Source organism: Schistocerca nitens, chromosome 1, assembly GCF_023898315.1.
Source record: "Schistocerca nitens isolate TAMUIC-IGC-003100 chromosome 1, iqSchNite1.1, whole genome shotgun sequence".
Taxonomy (NCBI): Eukaryota; Metazoa; Arthropoda; class Insecta; order Orthoptera; family Acrididae; genus Schistocerca; species Schistocerca nitens.
Genome location: NC_064614.1, coordinates 1124238376 through 1124263396, shown reverse-complemented (window position 1 = coordinate 1124263396; position 25021 = coordinate 1124238376). Strand labels below are relative to the sequence as shown.

The 25021-nt window shown below is 38.1% G+C and overlaps 1 protein-coding gene across 3 annotated transcripts in view; it reads right to left on the bottom strand.

Annotated features, from left to right (window-relative positions):
- Positions 1-25021, bottom strand: part of LOC126199227 (HEAT repeat-containing protein 6) — a 75594-nt gene that overhangs the window by 21856 nt on the left and 28717 nt on the right. For all 3 annotated transcript variants that reach the window (XM_049936021.1, XM_049936036.1, XM_049936028.1), the window contains 6 exons: positions 21811-22077; positions 21523-21707; positions 15107-15336; positions 12819-13406; positions 12571-12734; positions 12199-12321 (listed from right to left, as the gene is read on the bottom strand). In XM_049936021.1, the coding sequence (XP_049791978.1) occupies positions 12199-12321; positions 12571-12734; positions 12819-13406; positions 15107-15336; positions 21523-21707; positions 21811-22077 (1557 nt within the window). The remainder of the gene's footprint in view (positions 1-12198; positions 12322-12570; positions 12735-12818; positions 13407-15106; positions 15337-21522; positions 21708-21810; positions 22078-25021) is intronic.

The following is a 25021-nucleotide window of genomic DNA, read 5'->3' as shown; positions in this document are numbered from 1 at the left end:
ATTTAACTGATGCATCACATTACAGATCTCTTAAACCATGTATTCTAAGTTGAAAATTAAGTTTACCTCATTGTTGTGTGAAAATGAATTTCTGCAGATTGGACCAGTAATGTTTTGAAAAATATGAAAGGATGAAGAATTGAGCAGAAGTGAAGAAAACAGTGAAACACACTGCATCACAGCTTCAAATTAGGCTACCAATTCTTATGTCCACAGATCCATGTATTATGTCAGTGTTTTCGACTCTAGGTTTCTGCATCAACCATGTGATGATAATGAACTCACTTAATGCTGACACCGCAAAGAGTCCATCATGTATACTTAGAATGGCATGTCTCACCTTTGTAAGATATTCTGACAAATTACAAAGCCTTTCATAATTTAGTGGGAAAGCAACTTCCCTTGGCAATAGGCTGTCTGGACATTGTCAAATGTCGTGTGCTGTGCTGACGTCAGTTTGTATTCCATGTTCAAATTTAAATTTTTGGTGGTTGTTTCCACATTATAGTGAACTACTGATGGACTGGTGGCAAAGTCTCAGAAAAGAACTCTGGGGTTATGACAGTGCTCACTTTTGAAAAACTTTCTACAGCAGTGTTTCACCACACATACCATATGGATTCTCCCTCCTGACAGCAGTTTCTCAGAATTCCACAGGTGGCAAATCACTTTACAACACGTGTTTCATTTTCACCATCCACCTGGCTTAAATTTAATTTCTGTGGTCTCAGCATTTCTTTTCAGTAACTATTCCTTTTCTTCCCTCCATTTTATTTTTATGAATTTTTATTTTTCAACTTGTTTATTTTTCCCCACTCCCTATCACCTGCCTATCATGTATAAAGCACTTAGCTTTCCGCTCTTATAGACTACTGATGAGGTTTTTTCAGTACTTTCTGTCTTGTTTATTATTCTATCTTCCACCTTTTAAGTTCTCAGGTTTACAAATCTCATCTGTTGCAGGCTACCACAACCAGTCTTTCCTTCTCTTACCATCCATTAAGTCTCCCCTGACACAGGGTTCTCGGTGACTTTTCCGTAACTCTCACAATATCCTAAAATTCGTCAAGTCCTTTTCCTTCATTCTTCCTCCTCTCCCTTCAACCCTTTTACCAGAAAAAAGAGCCACTGGCCCTGAAAGCATGCAGATTTGCATTTCTTTTGTGTGTGTTTTTTCTTGCAGCCACTTACATTTTCAGATATATATTATTTTTGTTGATATATTTCTACAGTGTACAGTTGTGAAGTTATTTTTTTCTTTAATTGGGTACATTTAATGGATTCAGTATAAATAACTTTCTTTTAAATGTAAATAAATGTGATCTGTGATGTTAATAAATATAATGTAATTGATAGGTATACTTTAATTTTAAATAACAGGAACATAGGGTACCTCAAAAACAAGCTATCAGAACCTAAACTGAAACTGGGCATAAAATAAAATGAGTTTTTCTTGTCTCCAGCTATAAGGCGTGTGTCGAAAACTGTGTGACAAGGGAGTGTGGTCATGCCACTTAGTCCAGTAAACCTACATCTACATTTATACTCCGCAAGCTACCCAACGGTGTGTGGCAGAGGGCACTTTACGTGCCACTGTCATTACCTCCCTTTTCTGTTCCAGTCGCGTATGGTTCGCGGGAAGAACGACTGTCTGAAAGCCTCCGTGCATGCTCGAATGTCTCTAATTTTACATTCGTGATCTCCTCGGGAGGTATAAGTAGGGGGAAGCAATATATTCGATACCTCATCCAGAAACGCACCCTCTTGAAACCTGGCGAGCAAGCTACACCGCGATGCAGAGCGCCTCTCTTGCAGAGTCTGCCACTTGAGTTTGCTAAACATCTCCGTAACGCTATCACGGTTACCAAATAACCCTGTGACGAAGCGCGCCGCTCTTCTTTTGATCTTCTCTATCTCCTCTGTCAACCCGATCTGGTACAGATCCCACACTGATGAGCAATACTCAAGTATAGGTCGAACGAGTGTTTTGTAAGCCACCTCCTTTGTTGATGACTACATTTTCTAAGGGCTCTCCCAATGAATCTCAACCTGGTACCCGACTTACCAACAATTAATTTTATGTGATCATTCCACTTCAAATCATTCCACACGCATACTCCCAGATATTTTACAGAAGTAACTGCTACCAGTGTTTGTTCCGCTATCATATAATCATACAATAAAGGATCCTTCTTTCTATGTATTCACAATACATTACATTTGTCTATGTTAAGGGTCAGTTGCCACTCCCTGCACCAAGTGCCTATCCGCTGCAGATCTTCCTGCATTTCGCTACAATTTTCTAATGCTGCAACTTCTCTGTATACTACAGCATCATCCGCGAAAAGCCACATGGAAATTCCGACACTATCTACTAGGTCATTTATATATATTGTGAAAAGCAATGGTCCCATAACACTCCCCTGTGGCACGCCAGAGGTTACTTTAACGTCTGTACACGTCTCTCCATTGATAACAACATGCTGTGTTCTGTTTGCTAAAAACTCTTCAATCCAGCCACACAGCTGGTCTGATATTCCGTAGGCTCTTACTTTGTTTATCAGGCGACAGTGCGGAACTGTATCGAACGCCTCCCGGAAGACAAGGAAAATAGCATCTACCTGGGAGCCTGTATCTAATATTTTCTGGGTCTCATGAACAAATAAAGCGAGTTGGGTCTCACACGATCGCTGTTTCCGGAATCCATGTTGATCCTACAGAGTAGATTCTGGGTTTCCAAAAATGACATGATACGCGAGCAAAAAACATGTTCTAAATTCTACAACAGATCGACGTCAGAGATATAGGTCTATAGTTTTGCGCATCTGCTTGACGACCCTTCTTGAAGACTGGGACTACCTGTGCTCTTTTCCAATCATTTGGAACCTTCCGTTCCTCTAGAGACTTGTGGTACAGGGCTGTTAGAAGGGGGGGCAAGTTCTTTCGCGTACTCTGTCTAGAATCGAATTGGTATCCCGTCAGGTCCAGTGGACTTTCCTCTGTTAAGTGATTCCAGTTGCTTTTCTATTCCTTGGACACTTATTTCGATGTCAGCCATTTTTTCGTTTGTGTGAGGATTTAGAGAAGGAACTGCAGTGCGGTCTTCCTCTGTGAAACAGCTTTGGAAAAAGGTGTTTAGTATTTCAGCTTTACGCGTGTCATCCTCTGTTTCAATGCCATCATCATCCCGGAGTGTCTGGATATGCTGTTTCGAGCCACTTTCTGATTTAACGTAAGACCAGAACTTCCTAGGATTTTCTGTCAAGTCGGTACATAGAATTTTACTTTCGAATTCACTGAACGCTTCACGCATAGCCCTCCTTACGCTAACTTTGACATCGTTTAGCTTCTGTTTGTCTGAGAGGTTTTGGCTACGTTTACACTTGGAGTGAAGCTCTCTTTGCTTTCGCAGGAGTTTCCTAACTTTGTTGTTGTACCATGGTGGGTTTTTCCCGTTCCTCACAGTTTTACTCGGCACGTACCTGTCTAAAACGCATTTTACGATTGCCTTGAACTTTTTCCATAAACACTCAACATTGTCAGTGTCGGAACAGAAATTTTCGTTTTTATCTGTTAGGTAGTCTGAAATCTGCCTTCTATTACTCTTGCTAAACAGATAAACCTTCCTCCCTTTTTTTATATTCCTATTAACTTCCATATTCAGGGATGCTGCAACGGCCTTATGATCACTGATTCCCTGTTCTGCACTTACAGAGTCGAAAAGTTCGGGTCTGTTTGTTATCAGTAGGTCCAAGATGTTATCTCCACGAGTCGGTTCTCTGTTTAATTGCTCGAGGTAATTTTCATATAGTGCACTCAGTATAATGTCACTCGATGCTCTGTCCCTACCACCCGTCCTAAACATCTGAGTGTCTTAGTCTATATCTGGTAAATTGAAATCTCCACCTAAGACTATAACATGCTGAGAAAATTTATGTGAAATGTATTCCAAATTTTCTCTCAGTTGTTTTGCCACTAATGCTGCTAAGTCGGGAGGTCGGTAAAAGGAGCCAACTATTAACCTAGCTCGGTTTTTGAGTGTAACCTCCACCCATAATAATTCACAGGAACTATCCACTTCTACTTCACTACAGGATAAACTACTACTAACCGAAGAAAGTATGAAAAACTGTCGGACAAAAAGGTTATTGCTACCATTTTGGGGACACTAAATGAATCTTGTTTGTAGATTTTACGGAACACTGACACACAGTCAACTGTGAAGCCTACCGAGGCACACTAAAAATATTGAGAAGACCAATTCAGAACAAGCAACGGCCTCTTGACTGTTGCTGTTTCATGTTTTCCATGACACTGCACCCCTACACTTCAGCCAGCAAACACAAGAATTGTTGCATCAGTTCAAGATCTGTCTTACAGCCCAGAAATTGATACAAGTTATTTTCAGCTCTTCCCACACATGAAAAAAAGGCATGGCTCCAAGTGCCTTGACTCTGACAATGAAGTCAAAGATGCTGTCACAAGTTGTCTGCAATGTCAAATGGTAGAATTTAATGGGAAGAGAATCTGTCAGCTCATTAAGAGATACAATAAATACTTAAATTTGAATTATGCTTATTAAGAGAAGTAATACATAGGTTCAGTTTCAAAATGATTCCAATAAATTTGTTTTAAATAACTTTTCAGACAGTCCTTTATTAGGGTACACAATTAGGGTAAGTTTAATACAGGAATTTTCTCACAAACATTTGAGGTGTGTACAACTAATTTTAGAATCATATATCTAAAAACAAAGATGATGTGACTTACCAAACGAAAGTGCTGGCAGGTCGATAGACACACAAACAAACACAAACATACACACAAAATTCAAGCTTTCGCAACAAACTGTTGCCTCATCAGGAAAGAGGGAAGGAGAGGGAAAGACGAAAGAATGTGGGTTTTAAGGGAGAGGGTAAGAAGTCATTCCAATCCCGGGCGCGGAAAGACTTACCTTAGGGGGTAAAAAGGACGGGTATACACTCGCGCACACACACACATATCCATCCACACATGGATGTCTGCTTGATGTCTGCTTGTGTCTGTATATGTGTGGATGGATATGTGTGTGTGTGCGCGAGTGTATACCCGTCCTTTTTTCCCCCTAAGGTAAGTCTTTCCACTCCCAGGATTGGAATGACTCCTTACCCTCTCCCTTAAAACCCACATCCTTTCGTCTTTCCCTCTTTCCTGATGAGGCAACAGTTTGTTGCGAAAGCTTGAATTTTGTGTGTATGTTTGTGTGTCTATCGACCTGCCAGCGCTTTCGTTTGGTAAGTCACATCATCTTTGTTTTTAGATATATTTTTCCCACGTGGAATGTTACCCTCTATTATATTAATTTTAGAATCATTTTGACAATGAATAAATAAACTGTTATTTAGAAGTAGATCATATCCTATCTGTGTTCAAATATTTGTTGTTTTATTTTTATTACTTGTTTGAACTACTCCTTGACCAGCATACAGCAGGTGGTATTTGACAGCAGAAATACCTACATAACAGCACGTGCTGCATGGATCTACGAATGCCATCTAGTGGGCCAAGGAGAACCTCCGAATACTACATCCCTACATAGTTCAATGATGATGCAAATTAACAGTCCTGTTGAAGAAGGAGCAACACTTTTATAAAACTTTTAGTTTGGAAAGAGCTTAGCAACTGCTCAAATAAGATGTTTGAGCACAAACACAAAGTTCAATATTAATAAAGAAAATAAAGTATTTTAATCAATGTATGATGGAAAAATAAGAAATTGTTAAATAACTACAGCTGTGCATTTTAGGACTGAAAATTTTGAAAAGCAAAACTCCAGTAATCACAGAAATAAATTAAAACAAATAGTCCAATTTTAATGCATGTAACACATTTCAACTTGCAGAACAACATACAAGGTGTGATCAAAAAGTGACATGAATTTCTTAATTTATACATCCAATATTCAAAACTTTTTTTTAATCTTGTTGGTACACATGTTCCTGATGTATGTTTGAATTTTGAGCTGCTTAGAATATTTAGTTCATTGTTGATAACTGAAAATGATGTGTGTTTCTGAGTGCTTGGCGAGTTTTTACTTTCAAAAAAGATGGATCAAAGATTTTTTATTAAATTTTGTTTGAAAAATGGAATAAAGTGCAGTACCACATTCAAAATGTTGACTGTGGCTCTTGGTGAATCAGCTATGAACAAGACAAGAATTTATGAGTGGTATAAATGTCTCAAGGAGAGTCGAGAAGATGCTATAGATGATGACTGCCCTGGATGTCCTAGCACATGAATTACTGATGTCAGTGTGGAAGAAGTAAAGAAAGTGGTTCTGGAAGATCACCAAACCATATCAGAGAGGTTGCTGATGATGTTGGAATATCCTTTGGTTTTTGTCAAGCAATTTTTTGGATGTTTTGAGCACGAAATGTGTAGCAGCAAAGTTTATCCTGAAACTGTTGAATTTCAACCAAAAATGACATTGCATAGACATAATTCAGGAATAAATTAATGAAGTGGCAACGGTCAATAACCCTCCTGAAGAAGGTTATAACTGGTGATGAAACATGGCCAGTCGACCTTATAGAAACTGCCTCAAGAGCCTGGGGGGGGGGGGGGGGGGGGGGAAATGGAAAGCTCAATCACATGTGTAGGTTCTTCTCTCCGTTTTCTCTGATTACAAGGAGATAGTGTCTCATGAGTTCCTGCCCGATGGTCATACAGTCAACAAGGAATGTTATGGACAAACTGCATTAAGCAATCCGAAGAAAATGACCAGAATTGTGGTAAAACCACTCTTAGAAACTGAATCATGATAATGCTCCCTTTCACACCTCAATGCTTGCTCTGGACTCTTTAACAAAAAACAAACCCATTATGTTGCCTCGGCCAATATATTCACTAGACATGGCACATAGCGACTTCTTTCCATCCCCAAGGCTGACGAGAACCACAAAAACCATAACAAATAGTGAGTTCCAGACATGCTTACAAGATTGGAAAAAAAAGTGCTGGCACTAGCGTTTTGTTTCTGAGGGGGATTACTTTGAAGGGGACAATGTTGATCTTGATAAATAAATAAAGATACCTTAAGAAAAACAAAACTGCCATTACTTTTCAATCATAGCTCTTCTTCGTGATCGAGGCAATGTACTTAGTAACAAATTAAAATACTATTTGTTCATATTTTCTTCGACCCTATCAGAGATGGGTTCATCAAACCAATGCTATTAGCAAGACTGCCATAACATAGATTAGGAAATAGAGGAAATTTGCATCAACCTGCTAGTGGGTTGTCATGGGGAGCAGGAGGAGAGAGGAGCAGGGTATGCAAGCATCATTTATGCTGGCAATCTAGACACTTGGAGCAATAACAAATATAAATTCAGCCTGCAGAGGTAACAAATGCTTAATACTTAGTGTCACTGAAATATCATGACACAAAACTACTAAGCGACAGACAACATTTCACAACTGAAAATAATATGGATATGAAGAAAGCAAAACAGAAACTTGTTTTGGGTAGATGCCAAACTTGATCAGTTTGATGGCAGATGACACAGTGATCTACAAAAGAGGATGTATAGTCATTCTAAGACTTCTTTAAATGTTTGTATACTTCAAAGGCTGGGTCAAAAACACAGATATTTGATAATGAATGTAATGACAGGTGTATAAAGACATTTGAGATGTAAAATAAAGGAATTGGGCTGGAAATGATCATGTTGCAGTAGTAGCAGTTTTAAATACAAAAGGAACTTATCAAATTGTTTATAGAATATCTGTAGCAGAAACAATTCTCTTGAAACTCAAACAATGCTGTGATTGTTACACTTCACAAGAAAGGCGACATAACGATCAAATTGCCTCCTCTCTTGTAATGCACAATATGTTCACAAAAATTATCATCAGCTGCACAGGAAAAAAACCACACTATTCTCATCGAGTAAAGGGACAAGCTGACTTTAGAATGGATGCAGCACAATGGCCATTTGTGAGTGCTGAAAGAAATTACAAAACAGAGTATGCCACACTGTATGGATTTCACAAATTTTGAAAATGCCTTTGACTTAGTGGTGCACAAACAGTGGTCAAGAAATGAGGTCTTGGTTCAACCTACAATAGTACAATCAAAAATATATATGTCAATGCTACAGTTTCCATGAGGTCTCATAAGGAAAGTGAAGAAATTCATAACTGAAGGAGGATTCAAGTAAGAAGATCATCCATCTCAAAAACTATCCTCTACAGCCCGAGAAAAATACTGTTTACATCCACTGCACACAAAATTCAACAGTGAGCATAACAATTTAATAGACCAGCTTTGAAAGTAGACCTGAAAATCAAGTAAATGAGATTTAAGACATGTATAATAAATAAATCAAAAAGAAAGCTAAACAAATAAACAATGAAGTCACAGAATCGGTAGGTGAGTTCCTGTATAAACAGCAGTTGTATACCATGTCTGGGTACACAGCAAAAAAAATAAATAAAAGAGGAAAGTTTTCTCGACTTTTTATATTTAACTAAGAAAGGTGGGTTGAGTTCATTTTATTATGCTTTTCTTCAATGACTCTAAAATCATCTTCACTAGACTTAACTTTAAAGGAAGATAAAAACAACTGGTCTTATTCTGTAACGAGTGCATTCATCTGACTGACAAAGCATTATCTTTCCTTTGAGGTAATGTAATAAAATACATCTCTGACATCCCTTAAAAGGGAAGACAATCCTTACAGGAGTTATATAACCCCCCTATCTTGTCCAAAATTATGCCAACATTGTTGGGAAAAATAAAGAAAAATTTGCCGACATGTACAGCAAAGTTGAGGGAACATACCTTTGATCAATTTCTGTATTCAACTTTCTGCTGTCTACAACTAATGTGGACCATAGTTTTCGACAGAGATGTATCCAGACTAAGGTACTTTGCTTTTTTTATCATTGTTTGTGCTATCAAAATGGAAATATATAAGTTAACAATATTCGCTGTTCTTGACCTTTTTAAGTGGGGAGAACATATGGATGGGGGCAACAGGGAAAGGTGGGGGGGGGGGGGGGGGGGGGGGCAAGAATCTCGCTGTTCTTGACCTTTTTAAGTGGGGAGAACATATGGATGGGGGCAACAGGGAAAGGTGAGGAGCGGGGGGGGGGGGGGGGGGGGGGGGGCAAGAATCTATCATGGTTGTTAAATAAATTTAATTTTTACAACATAACATGCAGCCAATCAATATGTTTCAATCAATAAATTATAATTTTATACCTGGATCAGAATAACAATGTGATAAGACAGTGAAGCACTGTTGAGTGAGGAAGTGGGCGATGCCTGTTCAATGGTCTACATGCACACAGTATGATTGCAACAGCAACAGCTGTGCATTTCCATTCTATCTTCCCTCCCTGTCAGCATCCAATACCGAGTTCACTTTGCTGGATAGTGATATCTCTTGCTTGATAAACACACTTCTTTGTATAAAATGGTACTATCTTCCTTCATTTGTATTTGTATAGTTCAACAAAAGCCACAGAATATGCACACTCTCACACAATAATTAGTGTGAATCACATTTAGTTGGCCTTAGTGTGAATCACATTTAGTTGGCCTATTCAATACAAAGGACAGTACAATGGATCTGAATCCTTTGTGTAAATACAAGAACACAACAAAAAATTTAAAGTGCTTAAGTACTTATTAATTACTGTAGTGTGCATGTAGTACATGTACAGAGTGGAATTCTTTAACAATGATATGAAATTTATTATGGTAACGTAGCAGACATTATTCACTCAAAATATTATACACAGTGGCAACAAACACTTACGGAAGATTAATTACAGAAAATGCAAATACCAATTCAGAGTCACTTGCTTCTTCGATACTGTCATTACTAGGCTCTGATCTGTGGAAAAGACACACTCACGCTCACTTCGCTTTTCCTGATTTCTTTAGTATCAGTTTCTGTGTAGTGCACACTTCTTCAGCATTATTTGTGCCACTTCTTCCTCTAACAGTTTCTGAATTTTTGTCACAGTGAAGCTTTTGTTATTTGTTGTTATATAATGCTTGATCTGCACCCAAAACCATTTGATGGCTTTGAAGTGGCAGTGATAAGGATGAGGCCTAATAACCCTGTGACCGTGTTCTTTAGCCATCTTGTCAACAACATACTGTTCTCTTTTCATCGTCATCACTGGAACTTTTTAAATAACTGAATGGGGTGGGGCAGTATCCATCACAGTAACAGACAACCAATGTAAGTTTTCCAGTAGCTGCCCCTTGAAGGAGTTAAGAAAACTATCATGATCCATCTCTTCATGTTAGCTGTTTGTCTTCCCCAATTTATAATGCTGCAGATAGGTCAGTACAAAACCAGATAAACTTCCAGCATATAAGGCAATAACTCTTGTTCCCTTTTCCATGGCAAATCCCGTATTTCTGGATGTAGTTTCAGCAGCTTAATCTTTTCTGATGATTATCTATGTTTCATCAAGCCACACAATGACTCCAAATGGCACTTTAACAATGTTTCCTAAAAACTGACAACACCACACAACAATATCATTTTCTCCATTATAATTTTGTGTCCATTAATGTTTTTGTACCTGAAAAGGAAGACTCTGACAATTGTTAACAAACAAGTCTTGCAGCCACTGAATAATTCTACCTCACTTTACAACAGGGCCATACCGAGGCAATGGCAAAATAGGTGCCCACCGAGGATGGGGGCACAGAGGGGGCACAAAAACTGACAGGAGAGAAAACAAGATGCCTTTGAGAATAAACCTTTCCCTCAGCCCAAGTCTGTAAATACAAGCTGTTGTCACTGCACCCGAACAGCTGCATAAAGAAATGATTACTACCGAATAGGCGACAAACAGATTGTGTGCCAAAAGTGCAATTGGTTCATATAGCTGCCACCTACACAACTCACTCATGTTCAGCAACAGAGGTTTTGCTGCTACTTTCCTATGGAAGTGTAGGATAATGGCAGAAGGGTGCTATCTGACAAAGCTTCAGATTGCTGTCATCTGAAGACTAGAGTGAAACTGTTTAAGTTAGAGTGCTTCAAAGTATCTGATACAATAATAAGTGCACTGGAAAACAGATCTCACATGTAACAATCCATTTCATCTCACTTCAATTTACGACTGGGAACATCTTAAATGAGAGCTCTCTATCTTATTTGGAAAAATAAATACCAGATTCTGCTGTCAAATATAGAAGAAATACCCATACAGCTGAGCTAGTAAACAAAACAGTGTGTTTCAAATTCTAGTAGAAAGAGCTGAAAAGAGAACTGACACAACTTGCCATTTCGATATTCTGAAGTGTCTTAAGGTATTAGTCATACGAGACGCTTATCTAACACTGAACAGATCAAGTGCCTGCACCGTCTTATCAATGCAGTTTCAGCTATTAAAGACAATAAAAAACTACTGAAGGTCGAGAATAGGTGAAGTTACCTTGTCAGCTGCTAAATTTGACTTCAATGACATAATCAATGATTTTGTTTGCCCAAAGGCAATGGAAATGAAAATTACATAAAACTCCATTTTTTAAAAGGAATGTGTTCTCCACATTTAATTGCAGCCTTTTTTCTTTTATTTCAGATTAGTAATTTATGAGGAGGAAATAAAATCTGTTCTTTATTCTACATCAGTCTAAGATACAATAGCTACCATAAACAATAGGACATAGATTTTGTTTTACTTTCAGTTTTTTTAGATTGTAATTTATTTACTACAATTTTGTATCTCATTTGTCGCAAGCAATATTTTTCATTTATATAGGCCATCTAAAAAATATTGTTCAATAATGCTCTATTTTTATTAAACCTACATTACAAATTACAAAATTTCCTAAATAGAAAAAAATCACAGAAAATTAGTTTTTCTGAAAAAGATTCAGATTTTCACTGAAAGCTTCACACATTCTGTAGTGCAAAACAAACTCACTGCACAAAGGAACAAAGAACTCAATGAAACAGATCAAAACTGTTAGTTTACTGGCCACAAGTGTCATCTGCAACTGGCTAGTAGCTGTAGAAGAGATATTTGATAAAGATGAATGGAACAGAAGCCACAACCAAGTGCTTTCTCCAGTTCTTGCTATATAAGCAGTGCTGTAAGAACCTAGATGTTTATCACTTTCTTGTTCTGATCCAGGCATAAATTGATACTAACTACCTAGATAAAGTTTGGCAAATAACTTGCCTGTCTCAGTCCTGTAAACAAAATGTAAACAGCAAGTGCCCTAACCGCAGCTGCTCTTACATTGGTGTCATCATCAGAACTGCAGCCGAACAACAGTGTAATGATGAGAATTTGCTTTTCCCTCTAAAAAATAAAATAAATAAAAAAATAAAATAAAATAAAATAAAACAACAATCACAACATTATTATTATGTAAAATATGATCAGATGTTCCAGTCTAAAAAAATATGCTCTGGCAGTTTTTTGTTGGATGTCCTCATTAAATAATAACAAAAAGTATAGTCAAATGAAACTATAATTCCAGAGACATTTTCAAGTCTAGTCAAGTATAACGTTACTCAATTATTAAGACATTTCTTAATTATACAATACCGGCAACTCGTCAAATACGTCTGATGTCATGTTGGCTAAGCAATCACAACCTGCAGTACGCAAAGCTGGTTCATTCATATTTTGAACGAGACAAGTAATTGGTCCACACAGCATTGTCTTCCAGAACAACATAGCTGAAGCAGTAGAAATTGCAGATTCATCTCCTTAAACATAAATTTAAAATATATTCATTTTTAGAAATGAAACATATTAGGCAGAATACAAAGAATGAATAAAGAGTAACATACCTTGCTTAATATCCTGCAGCAGCATACTTGCAACAGCTTCTATTAATCTTCCAGCATGTAACAATATTGTGGTATCACTATCAGTAAAACCAATCTCAATTGCGTCAACTACAAACTGCAAGTAAGGAGACACAAGTGATGGAAAATGTGATCTACAGAGTGCCGAGACAACCTGATATGATTCTACTCGCACTGGTACTGGACAGAGGCACTTAACAGACTGCTGCTCCATTTTTTTGTTTTGATCCAATGACAAGTGTTTCCTCAACTCAATGCCTAAATTTTCTAAACTAATTTCAAGCAGCCATGACATTTCATTCTTAGTTTTCGCCTCTGTAGTCACTTGTTCAGTTTCCTCATCCAGCTCACTATCCCCATCACAAAGATTGTCTGTTTCACTTCCAGAAATGTCTTCTTTTCTGTCTTCGGCATTATCAACTCCTGAACTTGCATAAACAGGTACAGGAAAGTTTTTATGCCATTTTATCTTTAAAGGTCTTTTCAGGATCTCCATAATTTCTGGTACCGAAGGTTCAACACATATAATTGAACGGAGGACATTAAGACTTGCGACTTGTATATTCCAATCTAGAAACGCACAAAAGAGAGAAATGAAAATTAAATTAATTTAAAAACAGTGAAAATAATACAAAAAAAGATCATAAATTTACTGTCTCAGTCACTTTTATTTTAGACAACACTAAATGTTTCAATTATTATGCCATTACTGTCAGTTTGATGGTTTTACATCATGAGACTGACTTGTGACATGCTTATGTGTTGTTTATTTAGCAGACAACAATATGGCAAGAAGGTTATACATTGTCTTGCATGCAAATCTGGAAGAACATACTTTTAAGCTGTCATAGCCCACACATTTCAGTATCACACTCTGATTCACACACACCTGAGATCTCCAAGGACCTCCCTTTCAGGCATACAGTGCCAGTCATTAGCCAGGTGTTTTGACACTGCTGAGACTACACATGGCCTTTATTGTTTAATAGGTTTCATCTTTTTGGCAAGTATAAAGTGCTTTAATGTGGAAGTATAATTTTTCCATGGAGAATTTCAATGAAAAATCTAGCCAATACTGTGAAGTTAATGTTTGGTAGAAACACAAGCAGACCATTTTTTTATTTTATTTTAGATCCATAAACAGATTCATTAAAAACTGAAAGTGGATTAACAAGTATTTAACAATATTTAGTCCAGAAACATCTATGAACAGTGAAATTCTGCATGACTCACTGAAGTGTCGGAACATTGATGCTGTCGATGACCGCCTTAATGGCTGTTTTCAGTTCAGCGATGGTTTTGGCATTATTGTTGTACTCCATATCTTTAATATAGTCCCACAAAAAGGAGTCCCATGTATTCAGATCCGGAGACTACGGCGGCCATTCAAGGCCCATGCCAGTGGCCTCTGAGTACCCCCAGAGCCATAATGCGGCCCCAAAGTTCTCCTCCAGGACATCAAATCTCTCCCACTTTGATGGGGTCGAGCTCCGTCTTGCATGAACCACATCTTGTCGAAATCTGGGTCACTTTGGACAATGAGGATGAAATCATCTTCCAAAACCTTCACGTACTGTTCGTCACCAAGCCATCAATGAACATCACACTAATTACTCAGTGACTGGACATTGCACATCACACAGTCACACGTTGAGGGTTAAGAGGCTTCTTGATCATGAAATATGGATTATCAGTCCCCCAAATGTGCCAATTTTGCTTATTGATGAACCCATCCAAATGACAGTGGGCTTCGTTGCTAAACCAAACTCCTAATTCCCATCATGCCTCATGGCCAACCATGCAGTTTGAATGTCCTAATGCAAACCGTTCAGAAGTTAGTTCAATAACTGTCATGCTGTATTTTATTACAAGAAAAGTAACAGTTAAATTAGCTTGCCTGAAATTTCACAATAACAGTGCAATGTTACACAACTTCAACCACAAAAAAGAGAGACTAGTAGCAGTAGTATTTCAGAATTGAAGCAAATATGAAGAAATATGGAGCTGAGAGTAAAAGTATATACAGACACCCAAAACCAAGTTTTCCGGTGTTATGCAGTAATCAGTAAAATCAAATTCACACCCAAAAGCAAGTTTTCCAGTGTTATGCAGTAATCACTAAAATCAAATTCAAACAATCCATTTAGGGCCAGACAGAGTACATCAAATACCAAAAGAAAATTATTTAAACCCATTTGCCCACAATCTAATAGTTTTTGAGTTCATCAATTCTATGGATACAGGAATGAAGCCTACTGCAAAGAACTCACCTTTGTGCCTTAGAAAAGCTCTTGTGTTCCTAACAACTTTCATAATGAGCCCATGGCTCAATCTATGGTACGGCGTATTTTGCACCAATCTTGCTACGCACTTCAGAAGCTGGATTATTACAGGAACTGAATTTTCTGCAGAAAGAGCCAAACACAGCGAACGATGAATTTCTTCAATAATATTTCCAACAGTTTCTGAGTATGGTGTGAATGCTGCACAGCGTTTTCCACTATAAGAACAAACATATAATTGATGATGTCTTTCTTACTCATATACAACTAAAATAGTAGTGCAATGTAATTGGATTGATAACACATCTATTCGCCAAGTGGTGGGAGGAGAATACACATATAAAGCTTAAGTAAATGTGCAAGCTTTGGGAGCCAGTGGCTCCCCTTCTGGCAGAGGGGCTGGAGGGGAAGGAAGACGGAAGAAGGAAAAGGGCCAGCAAGTTTTAAGAATTGGGAAGAGTTCACAAAAATCGATAAGAACCCTGAGGCGGGGGAGACTTCACAGAGGGGATAAGAAGGAAAGACTAACTGTTGAGGGCTGCACCGGACAAGATTTGAAAACCTGAAAGCTTAAAGATGGAAGGTAGAGCAAAAGCAAGACCAAGATTACTGATCATACATCATACATGAATTAATATGAGTGGAAAGCTGAGTCAATGAATGTGAAGGGGGGAGGGGGGAGGGGGGGGGGGGGGACAGACAGATCAGAAAGTGAAAGATACAGAAAATGGAGTGAAAAAAAAGTTACTGTGAAGCAATGCTGAGACCTCAGAAAATAACACAAGTTAAGGTCAGGCAGGCGGTGAGAACCAATGGCATTAACACCCGTTCTCCTACCTGCAGAGTACTGAGAAACTGATATAAGGGGAACATCAGGATATTGTGTTTTTCCAGTATACACCCTCTGTCCATGTCCATTCATCCTAACTGATAACTTGGTGGTAGTCATACCAACGCAGAAGGCCAAACAGCATTTACATAACTCTGTTTACATACTAGCTGGTACAGGACAAGTCATTTCACAGGTGGCTCTCCCTTTGATTGTATGTTTTACCACTAACAGGGCTGGTGTAGAGGGTGCATAGGGCAAGTCTTACAGTGGGGTTGGTCACAAGGGGAGGATCCATAGAGTGCAGAAGCAGCACAGGATCTGATCAGTATATGGGAAGATTGTGAGGCACCGAAAAGCTGTTCTAGGTGTGATGGGCAAAATGTCAGACAGAATGGACCTCATTTCAGGGCATGATTTTAGGAAGTTACAGCCTTGTCAAAGTAGTTGATTAACACATTCCAGAGCAGGATAATACTGAGTGACATGAGGTGTACACCTATGCAGTCTTTTGGAGGGATCAGCAGTACCAGGATTGGATGTGATGGTCCAGGAAATCTGCTTTAGAACTACGCTGGTGGGGTAATTATGTCCAGAAAGGCTGAGTTGAGAATGGTGGTGTATTGCTGTAAGATTCCATCTGAAAAAAAATGTTTGCCTCGTATTCCAAGGCTGTATGGGAGGCAACATTTGACATGGAAAGGATGGCAACTGTCAAAATGCAAGTACTGTTGTGTGTTAGTAAGTTTAATGTGAACAGAAGTGTGCAACTGATTCTCAGTGAGGATGAGGCCAATGCCAAGGAAAAATGCACCCAAAAAATAAATAAATAAAATTAAAAAAAGAATCAGGAATAGGACAATGTGAAATTTAATTGGGAAAATATATTTAGAGATCCTAAAAATTTTAAAAGTCAGGCTCACCATGAGTCCATATGGCAAATTTGTAACAGCCTTTTGTTGTGCCTATCTACAACTCAGCATATCCGCTATACGGTGAGTAGCAACTTTCCTCTTCATAACAGTGTTGCATTCCAGCCTGGATTTTCCATTGTTTGAAAGATGTCACCAATGTATTTAAACCAAAGCAGTAGCGGAAGACTTTTGGATCCCAAGAAAGCCTCCTCCAACTGACCTATGGAAAGTTTAGTATAGGAAGGTGTCATCCTGGTTCCCATGGCCATGTCCCTGATCTATGTGTCTACCCCTCAAAGGTAAAGTAGCTGTTGGTAAGTATAAAGTTGATTAAGGTAAGCAGAAAGGATGTCACAGGTCTGGAATGAGGTGGCCATTGATTGAGGAAAAGTTCAACAGCAGACATAGATGGAAGTAGCATCAATGGTGACAAGCAAGGTGTCTGGTGGGAGTGGGACGGGCACAGATTTCAGACAATCTAGAAAATGGCTGGTGTCTTTAATATAGGAGGGAAGTCTTTGTACTACTGCTTGCATATGTTAATCAACAAAAGCTGATATACATTCAGGGGTGCTTCGAAACCATAAACTATGGGATGGTAAGGGGGACTGGGTTGTGGATCTTAGGAAGAAGGTAAAAAGGTGTGGGTATGTGGTTTGGGTGGGCTAAGTAGTTCTATGGACTGAAGTGTTATTCGTGAAGTTCTGAGGAGGGACTGTAGGTCAGTTTGTATCACAGGGATGGGTTCTTGATGGCAAATGCTGTATGTAGAGATATCAGGAAGCTGACATAGACCCTCATTTACATACTCCCTTCAATCAGGTACCACAGTGGTAGATCTTTGTCCACTGGGAGGATAAAGATGCAGTCATCAGTTTTTAGGGATAAAAAAGCCTGGAGTTCTGCAGAGGACGGATTAGGGTTATGTTGTGGGGTCCTGAAAAAGAGTTGTGAAGCAATGGTGGACTGTTAGAAATTCTTGGAATATCTCCACACTATCCTGATCAGACCCTATGATCCTTCTGCACCCATTTCCCTACCCTAGAGCTCCTACCCCTACAACTGTCCCAGTGTAAATCTTGTTCTATCCAGTCCTCCTATCACCAGCTATACAAGCCCTATAAGTGGCAAAATGTATATTATCAAAGGGAGAGACATCTGTGAAATCAATTTCTGTATACTAGCTGTTACATAAATACTGTTTGGTCTTCTACATTGGTATGACTACCACCAATTCTTCCTCCTGACACCCATTTCCCAGAACTCCACAGATGGGAACTGGCGTAACAACATGACCTTGGTTCTCACTATCCACCTAGCCTTAGTTTATGTTTCTCCATACTCAGCATTTCTTCTGAGTATAACTATTCCCTTCTGCATTCCCTTTTAGTTTTCTGTATCTTTCATTTTATTACCTGTCTATTTTTCCCCGCCCTCTATCTCTACCACATTAAATATACTTAGCTTTCCGCTCTTATTAACTGTTGCACAATGTTATGCCATTTCAAAACCGTTCAAATGTATGTGAAGTCTTATAGGACTTAACTGCTAAGGTCATCAGTCCCTAAGCTTACACACTACTAAACCTAAATTATCCGAAGGACAAATACGCACACCCATGCCCGAGGGAGGACTCAAACCTCTGCCGGGACCAGCCGCACAGTCCATGACTGCAGCACCTTAGACCGCTCGGCTAATTCCATGCGTGTTATGCCAGTAATCTCTGTGTTGTTTATTTCCACATCTTCCAACTTTAAGCTCTCAAATCTTGTCCAGTGCTGTCCCCGACAATCACTCTTTCCTTTTCATTCCATCCGTAAGTCTCTTTTCAAAACTCTCCTCATTTCCTAAACTCTCAAGTCCTTTTCTTTCACCCCTTTTCCTTCTCATTCCTCTTCCTTCCCCTTCAATTCTTCTTCCAGAAGAAGAAGCCACTGGCTCCTAAGGCTTGCACATTTACTTAACCTTTACACGTTTTCTCCTGCCACCAGTTGGTGAGTACATTTTTTATCTATATAATTAGAACATATATTCAAAAATAGATTTTTTTTAGTGGAATGTAAGTGCAGTTTGTTTACAGGAATATATGAGGAGATTCAACTATTATCTAAATCTGACACTGCTCTTATGGTGCATTGCATTGTAACATTACCAATAGTTAAAATGACTATTATACAAATGATATGTACATATGTCAATCTATAGAGTTACTTTCTATCCTTAGGTTCAGGATACAATGTTTGTTATTGTCTCCTTGCTAAAAATCAATATAAACTGAAAGGAAACCATAACACGTCACTTCATAATTTCTTTGTTTATTATCCTGTTAATGGTTTCAAGTTGATTTGGTTTAACTTTAGATGGTTATGCTATTTGTAGAATACTGAATTATTATTTCCACGTCACTCAGCTTTGCAATTTGGAGAAAGACCAAAAGAAATATATATAGAAGTATTTGTGTATTTTGTACATAGTCAATAAGCTCAATTTATTTTCAATCAGTGTTATAAAAGAAAAGAAAAATATACAACTATGAGCTGTGGATTGAGATCTCAACCATGCTTGGGACAGATAAGATTTTCATAAGAAAATGTCATTATGAACACAGTAGATAAAGGTGATGTCTGCATAAGCTTATCACTTTTATACACTCTAAAACACTGTACAATTATCATATATAAGTTACCATGTTAACTGATGTGCGTGTGCATTTATAAATGGCTGTCTCACAACTTTACCAAAGATCAATTTAAGGAATATATTTTACTTTTTTTAGCGCACTTAATCTGGTTACCAAATAATACAGTTGCAAAACAGCACTTTCAAAAAGTGAAAAGCTCTTCATACTATCTGTATTTCTATAGCACAGTATTGTTTATTTTAAGTCATCGTTTCCTGTAAAATATATAGAATAACATTAAAAAATATAAGAGGTTTGATATGATGTTATAAATTTTAAGACCTGCTTATTTCACAGCATAGCACTTTTCAGATCCAACTTGAAATTATCAGCATATTCACACAGTATTTTTTCTATAGTTGCACAGGAAAACTTTATTATCCAATATCATCCGCATATTACTGCACATTAAATATCTACTGGTAGGACTATGTATTATCAACAAACATTTAGAAGTCTTTAAATGAAATCATATTTCATTCCTTCTATAGCAGTTGTATGGCTTGGTGGCTACTGGTGATATTATTAATTGAATGTTTGTTTTGAATAAGGTGCTTGCCATATGTGAATTTGTTCAGATTTCAGGATATTGGATCAACTTTAACCCATTTTAATTTATCTCCCCATCTGTCCAAGGTAAAGAGGAGCAATCACTACATTCAAGTTGACATGTGCCTAACATTTGATCTTTGATACAACTTGTTTGCTTTCTTGTTACACATGAGAGTCTAATGTGGTTTATTTCTAGTGGAGGAATTTCTTTCAACGCCATAAGACCGTAACATGTTTGCTATTTTGTATAGCATTAAGACATAAGATTGAATAATGATACATTTTTGACTGAGTTACGCTTATTTCGGAGAGCTGGTGTGTGTGTGTGTCAAAACAATTTTTTTTAATTTTTTTTTTTTTTTGCAAGTTTTAATTATTTTGGACTTCCTGCCGCTGATAATGAAGCATAAGGAACACCCAGAATTTGTAACTGCCATATTTCATACCTATGAACTGGAAAATAAGAAATCAGATTTATACAAAAATTTCTTCAATGGCCCTAGAATTATGTCTACATTTCCGTTGCAGTAGATTTGTGAAAAACATAAACCTATTCTTAAGAGAGAAAGATAAAGGTACAAGTAGATACACTCTGTAAAGTGGTATAGGAATTTAAAAAATTATATTAAAAAAAGGAAACTACAGCAACATTGATCAAGGTCCAAGTTTTAACCAGACTGAGAAACTGCTAGCTTTCTATGTGTATAAACAAGCATATGATTATTTCCAAGTTTTTCATTAATGCTTTTTACTATTTTGGATACTGTACTTGCTATGCTGAGTTTTTTGAATTTTAGCTCTTTACAGACCATATGCTGGGCTTGAAAGCTGTTGCATTTTGTACATCGTTGTTCGGATTTGCTGTTTCACTTGCAATTTTCACACTGACAAGCTTTTTAAAATTAATAGCAGTAAGGTTTGTGAATCTTCATTCATAACCATTAAAACAGCTTTTGTTGGAATTTATTGCTTTGTTATAAACAGTTTTCATGCAAAACACAGGAAAAGCGAATAGAATTTATTGAATATCACAACAGAAAAGGCCCAGTATCATCGACTCAAGAAATACAACCAAAAAAACTGGCCTGGCATGCTACAGGGGAGATTTAATGGACCCAGGGAGCAAAAAGAGGGGTTAGAAGAAGTCAAAACAAAATTTCCTTTGGAATATATGAAATGAAGAGTAACTAGCTAGAAAGACCTTAATAATTATTAACGTTGATTGTTGCATATGATGACATAGTTTAAAAAAGGTGTAGTGACGTGTAAACAAAGTGCAATATTTCCTTTTATAGTCTTCCACCTAATTACCCATCCCCTTCAAACAGTTTTGTAACTGACATTTTGAAAGTAAGCTTATAGGAGCAGAAGATAAAGTAATAACTATAAATATGAAATCTTTTTATTAAAAATAAGTTATAACAGTCACCTGCGTTCAGCTTGTAGAAAATATATTTTTGAAGCTAGAAATATGGCTGACAAAGAATTAATAATCTCCAGTCTACATTGTGAAGAAGGATCTCTCAGAAGGCAAGTCATGAGAGTCCTAGTTTGTGTTGTGCCATCAGGTAAAAAGTTGGACAAATAGCCAAACAATACTTTTTTGTCCATAACCTGAAAAATCAAAAATGAAACTAGATTTATAATGAAAAGCTGCAACGGGTATTTCAAATACCAAATAGAGTGTTAATCTTTGTTATTATACTTTGCCTTAAACCTTGATTATTGTTTGCAGTAAGCACTGAGAACTCTGCCTCACTCTGCCCTGAAAGCTCCTTGTCTTTGCAGTCTGTCCTGTTTCTGAATCTGAATAATCAGACTCACTTGTTTTTAAAAAGGTCACTACAGTATTGTAATCTTGTGCACTTGATTTTAATGAACCTTCCACTGCTGAGTAGGTCTTCCATGCACAGTGTTCAATGTCAGCTGGCCTGGACTCTGTCTTTTTGGCCTGTCTTGGGTTCCTTAGTTTGACTTTTGAGTTCTAGAAACAGAGAACAGAGTTATGAAGAAAATTATTTTCTTACTTTGAGATAAGGCACACATGAACAATTTTGTCTCTTATTTGTTTACAATTCTCCCAGTACAACTAACTACATTCAGTCTCCATGATTCAATCTATTTTAGTACATACTCTCACTTAGTAACAATGAATAACACAACTTCCAAACACTTAATATCCCAATTCTGATGTAATATTTAGCCCACATTACTTAGTACTGGAAATATATAGATGTCTTCTGGTTACCATGTGCAGTAAATGTGAACAACAGATTACACAAAGTCTACTTTATAGATTCTCAGTAGAGGGAGGCAAACATCACAAGCCAGTTGCAACTTCAGTATGTGACAAGATCATTAGAGAGTGCAAACTGGAAAAGGACGGACATAAAAATGGGCTGTGTCCTCTTCAAACAAAACCACTCCATCCCCAACCTTTATCAATTTAAGAAAACTATGGAAAAAATTAAGTTCAGTGCCTTGCGCATCTCTAAAGAGCTCTATTCATAAAACTGGTACCTGTAAAGGTTTCAGTCCCAGTCCAGCAACCAATTTAAATGTATTAGAGACTTTAATAACAAAATGTATTCTAGTACACCATGAGGGATTTATACTAAAAATTCACTTTGCAGATTGTTTTCTTTACACACTGAATTCTTGTACAATACACCAATGTTAAGAAATATCTATTACATTTTACTACTTTTGATCAGTTTCAAACTGTTACAATAACTAATACAACAAAGCTCATTAATATCAGTTTTATGGAATGAAAATCAAAATGGAATAGGTGGAAATATGAAGCAGATGTGTTTGAACGGCATTTCTATCTCACTTGAAGGTGTCGAAATTAGGTTAAAAAACACCAAACCTAGAAAGAAGTCCATGCTAAACACAAGAATATGAACTCACAAGGGAAACATTTCTCAAAGGGGATGCCAACACACAACTTGTTTTGACTGTGACCATTTAATGGACAAACTGTAAAACAGTTTCAGATCACGGCCCAAAACTGGATTTCTGCCTTTCACAAGCAGTGTGCTATTATTCCTATACACAAGAATACCAATTCACAAGTCTCCAAGTTGCCACTGGTGAGGGAGGGAGGGAGGGAGGGAGAACAACAGAGATTGGTTATGTTCATAAGTTAGGGTGGCACAGGCACATGCGGAAAATAACACACAAAAATATGAGAGGATGAGGGAGGAAATGGTATCACTTGGAATAATTATACTTCTAATTATAGGCAGGAAGAATTACAGGAAACAAGAAAGTGTGCAAACATTGAGTACAATACTGTTTTAGAGAAAAGTAACAAAGGAAAACATCTCTGGGATGAAGAAAAGCCATTAGGCAAAATAGAATGTTGGAAAGTCCAGATTGGAACATCAACAATATTATGAAAAGGATAGATTGCTACTCACCATAAAGATGACATGTTGAGATTTAGACAGACACAATGAAAAGACTGTTACATATAAGCTTTCAGCCAAATTTAGAAAAGAGAAACACACACACATTCACACAACCAAGCACACCTCACACAAACATGACCACTATATCCAGCCGCTCTGGTCAGACTGCAACAGAAACGCACAAATGCAAATTTAACCATGTTGGATTTGTCGAGGACCTGCTCTCCTCTCCCAATCCCTGCTATGGAAAAATGTCTTTGCCACCAATCCTTCCAACCAATGCCAACCTAATGCCAACTAAACCCTGCCTCTCCCAGTTCACACCACCATCCAACCATGATCCTCCCCTCCCCCTTCCACCTAACCACATTCTGGTTACCATCCAGGAATTCCTTACCTCCAATATGGCCTCACCATCCTTCCCCAGGTCCCTTCCTAACACCAGCAACCTTTTAGCAGAAGAAAGGACACTCATACACAGCCTCAAAACAGATCCTGAGCTGCAGACAAAGGAACCACTACTGTCGTTATGAATCGCAGTGGTTACCTGGTGGTATACCTGCGACAACTGTCCAAAACTCCACCTATAAACTTAGCCAGAGTGCTCCCATCCCAGGAGTCCAACACAGCCTCAAATCCCTGCTTAAAGCCTGAGGCCTTCCCAGAATCCCTCCCCTTATACAATTCCTTCCTCACTCCTATGAAATCCCACACACCCACCTTCTACACGCTCCTCAAAATCCACAACAAACAATCCAGAATGTCCCACTGCAACTGGTTATCGTGGTTCCTATGAAAGAATTCCAGCCCTTATTGACCAAAGCGTCTAACCCATATCCTGAAATCCAGCCTCCCACATCGAAGGTACCAACTACTTCCTCCACTCACTCTCCAGCATCTCCATGATCCCTATCTGCCACTTGATGTCACTTCCCTATACACCAACATCCATCATGCCCATGATATCATTACTATTGAGCACTATTTCTCTCAACATCCTTTCAACTCCAAACCCACTACCTCATTCCTCAATACACATTACTAATTATATCCTAACACACAACTACTATTTCGTCGAAGGGAAGGTACACAAAAGAATATGCAGCACAGCAATGGACACCCGCATGACATTTACTATGCCAACTTGTTTATGGAATGTCTAAAGGAAACTGTCCTAGACTCCCAAAACCTGAAACCCTTGATCTCATTCAGGTTCATTGGTGAATTCTCCTTATTCGGACTCAGGACCATGGCACCCTATCTTCATTCCTTCACAACTTCCACACCTTCCCTCCCACCTGCTTCACCTGGTCCTCCTAAACCCCCCATGCCACCTTCCTGGATGTTGGCCTCTTCCTCTCTGATGATTTCATCTACACCTCTGTCCATATTAAACCCACTAAACATCAACATAACTTCTTTTCAACAGCTGTCACCCAATACACACCAAAAAATCCCTCCCATACAGCCTGGCCACACTGGGACAGCGTATCTGCTGTGAAAGTGAGATTC